Source organism: Epinephelus fuscoguttatus, linkage group LG20 (genome assembly GCF_011397635.1).
Source record: "Epinephelus fuscoguttatus linkage group LG20, E.fuscoguttatus.final_Chr_v1".
In the NCBI taxonomy this organism is placed as follows: domain Eukaryota; kingdom Metazoa; phylum Chordata; class Actinopteri; order Perciformes; family Serranidae; genus Epinephelus; species Epinephelus fuscoguttatus.
This window is the reverse complement of record NC_064771.1, coordinates 37,788,701-37,798,726: the sequence shown is the minus strand read 5'-3', so window position 1 is coordinate 37,798,726 and position 10,026 is coordinate 37,788,701. Positions and strand designations below refer to the sequence as shown.

Genomic DNA, 10,026 nt, shown 5'->3' with positions numbered 1-10,026 from the left:
TTTGAAAAATTGCGTTTATGAGACCGAGTTAGACTTAAGGTCACAGTGACCTTTGACCTGTGACCATTGAATCTAATGAGTTAATCGTTGAGTCTAAGTGGACGTTTGTGCCAAATTTGAAGAAATCCTCTTGGGGTGCTCTTGAGATATCACGTTCACGAGAAAGAAATGGACGCAAGGTCACAGTGACTTGGACCTTAACCACCAAACTCTAATCAGCTATCTTTGAATCCAAGTCAACGTTTGTGCCAAATTTCAAGAAATTCCCTCAAGGTGTTCTTGAGATGCATTCGCATGAATGAGTTCGATGTGAGGTCACAGTGACCTTTGACTTAGGACCACTTAATCTAATCAGTTCATCGTTTAGTCCAAGTGGACATTTGTGCCAAAATTTAAGAACTTCCCTCAAGGCATTCTTGAGATGTCACATTTATGAGAATGAGACTGACGCGAGGCTACAGTGACTTTGACCTTTCACCACCAAATTCTAAACAGTTCATCCTTGAGTCCAAGCAGACGTTTGTGCCGAATTCGAAGAAATTCCTTCAAGGCATTCTTGAGATATTACATTCATGACAGTGAGACAGATGCAAGGTCACAGTGACTTTGACCTTTGACCACCAAATCCTCAGTTTATCATTGATCCCAAGTGGACATTTGTGCCAAATTTCAGGAATATCCTCAAGGTGTTCTTGAGGTATTGCATTCACGAGAATGAGTATGACATGAGGTCACAGTGACCTTTGACCACTAAATCTAATTCGATAATCATTGAGTTCAACTGGACGTTTGTGCCAAATTTGAAGAAATTCCTTGAGGTGTTCTTGACATACTGCATTCATGATAACTGATGACCTGACAACATTGTATTGTCTGTATTAAATCATTATCCTTTTTTTAAACGACTGACACAACTCATCAGATTTTACCTGTACTTTTGTTTGGTCACAATAACACCTGCGTGCATGATGCATCAATAAAAAACACCACACTGTTCGGAAAAATGTTACAAATGTATTTGCACAAAAGAAGATGTTCCACATAGTTTCTTTACATACATATTTACAAATCTCCTGGAATTCTTTGCACTGTTACTTTACAACCTTTTCTTTTATACAAACAAAAATGTTTGTACGACACCTCTCAGAAACGACATGGTTTAGTTTTATAAAGATTGAAGAGGCAATGAAAACAAACTAAATAAGACACCTCAGGGAGCTGTGAGATGACAGGACACATCAAACTACATCTGAAGCCTTTACACCCTGTTTCATTCATGCATGTACACAAAGTTAAAGTCTTTGGGGTTTATTGCCTCAGTTATTGGAAACAGCCACCAGACCTCAAACCTCTCTAAGAAAACTCTCTATAGATTTGGGACTGATGGGGTCACACATGAAGTTAGAAAGAAAAGAAAAAAATCAAAAACAGTTATTTTCAGTTCAGATTGCAAAAAGGTTTCTCTCTACGTACATACCTGCTAAAAGAATAGATATAACAGCATTAAGAATAATGCAAACGTGTTAAAATCGCAGAGCTGCACTCTACGATTCCTCTTCTTTAGACAGCGCCTGGGGACGGAAAACACAACACACACGTGAGGATTCATTAAACAACAAATACTGAGACTAATCAGTGTGTTCTACTCAAAATATAAAGTCACCTGTTTGAGGAACTGTCGTCCAAAATAATTTGTAGCCATGTTCTTTAAACTGGTCTTGCCTCCCACTTTACACCGCACGTATCCGTAGAGGTTGGCCCCTTGCAACACCACGCCCATGATCACAACAGGCTGTGTGGAGGACGACAGTCACAGTTTAATATTTGTGATTTGACAGCAAAAGGACTTTATGAAAGTACGAGGCTGATGGTCGTTCATATGTATCTTATTATCAACCCAATTACACCTGAGCCAATGTCTCGCATTCTGGGAGATACTGCCGCCAGCGTCGCGCTGCTCGCACACATCTAATCAGCTGGGAGATAAGCGAGCGGCGAGTTTGCCTCGTTCCACAAGCTCTCTTAGCTTTTTTAGTTACATATAAATAATTAAGCAGCTCTGTCACACGCAACAATCATATTAACACAAGCACAAAAAAGCAAACATGAAAGTACTTGCTGCTATTTTAGTTTGAATGCATATTGTTCGTTGGTTGAGTCATGGGCGGATCATGAGACAATGGCGCCCCTGGGAACACATCTGCAAAAGGCCCCACCTCATCTACACAGGGACACACAGACTCTATTTTTGTTGTTGTTTTGCACCTCTTTATTGTCGCATTTATCGTGCTTTTGTGTCATTTTATTTCTCTTTTATGTAATTTTGTGTATTTTTTTGATCGTTTTGCCCCTTTTTGTAGTGAGTTTTTTGTCTTTGCATCTATTTATGGTCGTTTTGAGTCTCTTTCTGGTCACTACGTGTGAATTAAGTTACATTTTGCAAGTCAAGCCCTGGGGGCCCCTGACACTTTGGGCCCTTGGACCAGCGCCTGGTCGGCCCGTTCAGTAATCCATCCATGGGCTCACTGGGTGTGTATTCATGAATGATTAACTATCAAAGTCATGGCTCATTGCGGGGTTTCTGCTCACAGCGATGTTTATCACTTTGCCACTCAGGTGCAGAGAGGCATGACAGAGCACCTGGGCAAGCTTGGACGATGACCTATGACCTGCAGCTTCTGCTATGGTCATATGTCATCTTCCTGTTTGAGCAACAACGCTCTTCTTTTAAACTCTTTTAAACTTAAGCTATTTGTCAAACAAGTATGTGGCGAACAGTGTGGCTAATCAACACTGTCAGGAAGTAATTTTGAGAAGATGAAACATCTTGAAATGCCAAAATACCCCGAGGTGGGGTTTAGCTGTAGGCTTGGTGCTGAGAGCCTCAGACAGGACAGAAAGGTCAGAGAGTATTCAGAAATGGGCTAACACAATGACTGCCTTTTTTAGGGATTTGTTGACAATAAGACAACATAAACATGGCAGCAGTTTTATCCTTTAAAGTTGAGGACTTACCACCCATTTAATCCTGAAGGAAAAAAGGGTGCTGAAAGCAAAGATCACCCAGAGAACCGGACAGACAACCAGTCCGATCCAGAAGATTCGGGACTCAGAATCTGACGCCTGTTGCTTCCCAGTTCCCTGAAAGAAAACAGGATATTCTCACAACTAGAACATCTGCAAAGACCATAAAGCCTGTTGACAAGTCAAAGAGCTCATTTATCAACTCCATACAGTCCAAGAGGTCAGTGTCATGTGACGCACAACAACTACTGTGACACCAAAGCGCACACAGCGACATGGAACAAGCTAGCTTACCTTCCTAGCCTCAAAGACCCAGTGACTACGTCCATCATCATCCACCTGGTTCCACCACCTCAGACCGACCATCAGCCTCCCAGTGATGTTCTGTAAAAACATTAACATCAGCACTGTGAAAAGAATTCCTGTTAATGACTCTATGCATCTTAAAAAGAAGTAAAGGACATACTTTTACTGTCCAGAAGTCACATGACAGCAGGAGGATTATCGCGACCATGCAGCCGATGAAACTGCTACTGATGATCCCACAGAGCAGGTACACGATGATGGCACTAACTCTGAAGAAGAGGTGGAAGAAGGAGGCCACTGGATGCCTGGTGACAGAACACGTTTAACACAACATTGAGCATGTTTTACCTGCATCGTAAAACAAGCCAAGATGGATTCAAACTGCTTGTGTTGTGCAACCAACAATCAATAACTCAGTATATTCAGTTTCCTGTCACACATGGCAAAGACAAGTATCAGATCCTCACATTTAAAAGCTGGAACATGAACATATTTGGCATTTTCTTGCTTGAAAAGTAACTAAAACAAATCATGTGTAGTTCAGCCAGTACTGAGACACACTTATAGTCCATCAGCTCTGTTAACTTACTTAATATTGGTCCTCTTTGACCTTTTCCCTGCATCCTCCTCCGCGTCAAACAGAGACACGTCTTCATCATTGGTATCCTGAGGGATCAATAAGGAAGAGGCTGAATCCTCAGAGACTAAGTACACAAAACCATCTTAACTACAGCCTCAGCTCTGTTTACATAAGGACCAGTCGTTGGTCATGTGAGCTGAGCGGTAACAACATGTTTTAGTCTTTACTAACAATACTGGTTCTTAAATTCTTCGTGTTCTTTGTGTATTCAGTAAGACAAATGTTCGTGGAAGTATTTCATAAGTTCACAAGTGTCATTTTTATTTATTGCTGACAGCCACAAGGACAGTAAACAATCTAGGATTTTGTAAACAAAGACACGTGCTGATTTTAAAGAAGCAGGCTTTAAAGTTCATGGATCTGATAAAACTTAATACTGCAAAAATAATGTAACATGTTTTCAGACAGGGAAGGCGGTTCTAAACTCAGAGGAACATTTTCTATCTATCTATCTATCTATCTATCTATCTATCTATCTATCTATCTATCTATCTATCTATCAATCCATCTATCTATCAATCCATCTATCTATCCATCTATCTATCTATCTATCTATCTATCTATCCATCTATCTATCCATCTATCTATCTATCTATGTATCTATCCATCTATGCTGGATGGCATCTGCACAATGATTATGTATGTCTATATAAAACGACATCCAGTGTGCAGGATTTACAATGATATATTGGCAGAAACTGAACACAATAAGTATGTTTTCTTTAGTGTATAATCACCTACAAATAGACGAATAGACCTCTGTGGATTTCCGGCTCCCAATAAAAACCTCCTGAACAATAAACACTGAAGGAATTCTAGCTGGAGAAGTTTTAGCTAGTTGCAACCCTCACTGCTAGATGCCACTAAATCCTCCTAAATCTTCCACACTGGACCTTTAAGTTATATTTGATTAACTAGGTAACGGTAAATAGTTATGTTATACTGTATACGATAGATATTAAGGTTATTATTCTTACGTATATTCAATAAACACTAAGTTCAAAATGAGTAGGACCATGTATGTGTATTCTTCTTCCTACTCCTTTTTGGAGATGTTATATTTATCTATTTTGTTTATTGAGAATTTGCAGTTTATATTTACTGTGCATTTATTGGTTATTCTTGTTTTGATTTCTAATTATTTATTACAAGTTAAAAAAAAGTCGTAAATGTTCACTGCTAAGGTTTCAGTGCTAACTGATTTTAAAACAACTGCTTATTTAAAAGGTTTAGCTCAGATTTTTTTAAGTTTACATACAGTACATGTCAATCAGCACACCCCCAGTTTGGAGAAGATTTCAGGAGTCCGACACAGAAGCTAAGCAATGTACTGCTGTGGATGGGGCTCAGCAACAAAATATATTCTGGCCAACACAAAAAATGCCCCACCTAAAAAAAAATCAATATCAGTTTAAGTGTACGCTACATTGAGAGTATTTTTACTGCTTGAGTTTTTAACAACTACAGTTCACCATTTACACGGTCATTAAAGTTACCAAACTCCATTAAGAAAAACAGTAATTTTAGCACACAGAACACAGAAACAAGTGGTTGACTGCTGCCTTGACAGGTTAGTTAGTTAGTTAGTTAGTTAGTTAGTTAGTTAGTGTTATTGTGTGACTTTGGTGAATGCGAACTAACCCTTTAAAACACCTGAATCACACAATAGCTCAAACAAACTAGCTGATGGAGGCAGCAGCAGACCAGCAGCTCCTGTGATCAGAGATGTTAAATCATTATTTTCCTCAATGGAGTCTGGCTTGGAAGAAAGCAACATAACAGCTTCTTTTTCCTGTTGGAAATCACTCTGACATTAAGGTAAAATAGTCTCTATATAGCGTTCACTTAAACTGATATTAATTTTTAGGTGGGACTTTGTTCAGCTGGCTAAGATACGTGTTGTTGTTGAGCCTGTGTGATGCCACAGAGCAGCAGGGCCATGACACGTGAGCCCGCAGGCTTCAGCCAGAAGGAAGTTGCTCCAGGATATGAGGAGGAACCGGCATTGCCCTCGTGACTTGATCACACGCCCTTCTGTTTGTTGTGCTAACCTCAATATTTGTTTATTGTGTTTCACATCATAGGCCTACAAATATTTATCCATATCTCACAATTATCAGACTCTGATCATGTGCCTGACCCTCCCTGTGTCCATGAGATTCATTTATTTTAAACAGTTTAGGCTGTTTAATTGTTTTATATCATCATGCAACTATAAATATCAGCAGGTGATTTCAATACAAAGTAGTAACCACTGTGTGTGAACACATTAATGTGTCAGACCTGACTACCTGCTGTGAAACAACACAACCCTCATCCATTTAAAATCAACATTAGTTCTTCTGAGGTCATTTTGGTGAAAGTATCTCAAAAGTAGAGTAATAAGTAACTGATTACTTACAAATGAAGGCAGCTAATGATATGTAATTTATTACATTTAGAGAGTAACGTGCCCAACACTGTGTTTTAGTCAGTTCATTTCAATTTACTGAGCTTTATTAGCATGACATTTCATGTGTGTTGCCAAAGCACCATTACAGTTTCAGACAGTGAATTCAATTAACAGCAGCCGAATATATTAGGTAATTAAATTAAATTAAATTACACAGTCTATGGATGAGTAGCCGATACAACCACACTTCAAGAAAATGGCCTCTCCTTTAAAATTACACATGACAAATAAATCAACAGCGGAAGCGTCGTTGTTGACTTAAGGTGCTGGTTTATATCTTTGTTTCAGCATTGTAATAATGGAACAACGTAGCTAAGTTAGGCTAACAGCTAACGTTAGCTGACACTGATGCTGCTTGCTAGCGTTAGGTGACTGTTAGCAACAAAGTTTATATCCATGTAACGATACACAAACGTAAACTAAACACTTGTAAGACTGTTTATCAGAGGAAAACTTCACCGCTATGAGGTTTGGAAAGCCGAAGCTAAGCTAACGTTCGCTGTGTGTACATGTAAATAGGCACCAAAGCTAGCATGCTAGCTAACTACTTAGCGACATTAGCACGACAGATGTTCAACTCAGCTGGAGGATACTTTGTGTCGACGAGCTAACTTCATGTTATTAGACTCACTACATGACGCCACATCAGCTGCTGGACATATTACACACTGCACATAACTAATAAACAGTAAAACGAGTCACTTACGTCTGTTAGCATGTTGAAATTTCAGCAGGATCTTCCGTGGTTACATGCTCAGTTGGAATACACGTCACTGTACAAGGTGGTCAGCTGACCAGAACGTGCCACGTATTTGTTACGTCATTGCAAAGGTTGCGTTTTTATTTTAGTAGTTTAATAATTAGTTTAATTGGAGTGTTTATCGTGTGCTTATTATATAATACCTCTGAGAACTGATGTGTATATATTATATTGTATTATATTGTATTATATTATATTATATCATATCGTATTATATTATATTATATTATATTATATTATATTATATTATATTATATTATATTATCATGTTATGTTACCTTATGTTATATTATATCATGTCACATCACGTTATATTATGTTATGTCATGTCATGTTATATTATGTTGTTATATTATGTTGTTATGTCATGTCATGTCATGTTATATTATGTTATGTCATGTCATGTTATATTATGTTGTTATATTATGTTATGTCATGTTATATTATATTATGTTTTGTTATATTATGTTATGTTTATGTTATGTTATATTATGTTATGTCATGTCATGTTATGTTTATGTTATGTTATGTTATGTCATGTTATATTATATTATGCTATGTTACCTTATGTTATATTATGTTATGTCATATTATATTATATTATATTGTTATGTTATGTTATGTTATGTTATGTTACGTTATATTATATCATGTCACGTCACGTCACGTCACGTTACGTTATATTATATTATATTATATTATCGCATTGATATGTAAAATGCTGCAGGTGTATTAATGTGCTACCTGTAAGCCTTGTAAACATTTGTTGTGCTTTATGAGAAGTTTTGTACCCCCTGATGCATGGATTCTGTAGAAAACAGGACAGACAGTTTTAGGGTTGACATTTTTAAAAATAAGATATGGTGGAGAAAACATCTGGACTTGATTTTAGTGTGGCTTTGTATGAAAAAAAAACTCCACAGCAGGACTAAATGTAAGTTTCCACACTAATTTGTTCACACAGCCATCGGAGGATTATAAGACAATGGGCCCCTGGGCACAGGTATGCAAAGGGCCCCACCACTTCTGGAGCAAGTCAGCACAGTGTCAACTGTGGACACCTTCGGGTTTCTGGGTACCTCAGTCTCTCGGGACTTGAAGTGGACAAGACAAGAACTGCTGATCACGTTCTACACAGCCATAATCCAGTCTGTTCTCTGCACATCCATCACCATCTGGATCTGTCACCAAACTGGACAGGAACAGACTGAAAAGGACAATCAGGTGTGCAGAGAGGATTATTGGGACTGACCTTCCCTCCATCGAGGACCTGTACAGGTCAAGGGTCAGGAACATCAGTGTAGACCCCTCACACCCCAGACACATTCTGTTTAATCTCCTCCCCTCTGGTAAGCGCTACAGAGCACTGTTCGCCAAAACAGCCCATCACAAAGACAGTTTCTTCCCCCAGGCTGTCGCTCTGATGAACTCCTGACAGTCAAACAACAAACACTGCATCCTTGTATATTGTATATATTTTTTGTATATTTGTATATTTCTGTATATTCCACTCTAATTTTGAGTACTTCTGTCAATTCTGGTATATTGAGAGCAAGTCTACCGGAGTCACATTCCTTGTATGTGCACACGTACTGATTCTGATTCTGAAGTCACACAGACTTTGTGGCATCTCTTTGTGGTCATTTTGCATCAGTTTGTGGTGGTTTTGTGTCTTTTATTGTCATTTGTGATTCTTTTTCCCATTGTTGGAGTTACTTTATGTCTCTTTGCAGATTCTCTGCATTTCTTTGTTTTGAAGTTGAGTCTCTTCCTGGTTGGTACGTGTTAATTTGGGTGACATTTCACAAGGGAAGGCCATGGGGCGAGTGTGGTGTGAGACCGTACTTTATTATCACCAATTGCACTTAAATAGGCAAACCTTAGATCTTGCCATCAGTTTGCTGTGTTACACAACTTTAATGGCAACTTTAGTATTTTTCAATCTGGATCATATTTTTGTTTTTGTGTGTAAGTGACTAATGTGAACAATCACGTCTGTAATTGGTCCAGTATTGAGGAGAACGCTGCTGCTAGCAACCACAAAATATACTGCAATGTGGCCACACTGGCGCACCATCAATTTACTATGTCCACTAAAAGTGTTTGTTTTTGCCACTGACAGGCTCAGATTGTTGTTTGTGTCTGACAACACAACTGAAAGGATCCCTACAGAGACAGACCTTTTAGTTAAAGAGTAAGATCCTTTTTGTTTAACCCTTTGAAACCTGGGGTGACATCACTTTTCTTGTGCTGCTTTCAGACTCCTTTCACAAGTATTAAAACCTTTGAACCTTTGAGCAATTTGGTGCGATTTCTTTGAAAAACATGGGGGAAAAAACTCAAAAGAAAAGGATATAGAATTTTTTTTTTTAAACTGGGGAAATGGCTAGGAAAAATATATATTAATAATTATTATTATTGTTACAAATTAAAAATTATGGAACAGAATTATTAGAATTTTTTGAGGTAATTTTCTTGTTTGTTTGTTTTTTAATGTCTTTTTGCTTTGACTAATTTTCTTGTTTTTAATTTTCTCTTTTTACTAATTTCTTGCGTCATTTTTTTTTGGTTGCTCATTGCCTTCTTCCTATTTATTCTGTGAGAAATCAAATCAGTCTGCTCAGGTTTCAAAGGGTTAAACAGAAACAGCCCTGAAATCACCATCGTCAAACTCACCAGACTCCATTTAAATAAATGGTAATTTAAGCGTGTATAGAGGCAGAATATTTTTACATCTAACTGGGGAAAATAAGGGTTTATTTCAACCTAACCAGAGCTGGGGATTGTTGGAACAGTGGAAAGATGAACCAAGGTGGTTTTTATGAGATCTATTTTGTTTCTGTC

General features: G+C 38.0%; 1 protein-coding gene across 1 annotated transcript; it reads right to left on the bottom strand.

Moving 5' to 3' along the window:
• Positions 1-994: 994 nt before the first annotated feature.
• tvp23b (trans-golgi network vesicle protein 23 homolog B (S. cerevisiae)) lies at positions 995-7,211 on the bottom strand. The gene is made up of 7 exons (XM_049563402.1): positions 7,129-7,211; positions 3,920-3,996; positions 3,491-3,635; positions 3,319-3,408; positions 3,016-3,141; positions 1,664-1,792; positions 995-1,571 (listed from the first exon to the last, which is right to left on the bottom strand). Exons 1-7 carry the CDS (start codon positions 7,138-7,140, stop codon positions 1,545-1,547), a joined length of 606 nt encoding a protein of 201 aa, XP_049419359.1. The 5' UTR covers positions 7,141-7,211; the 3' UTR covers positions 995-1,544.
• Positions 7,212-10,026: the final 2,815 nt, after the last annotated feature.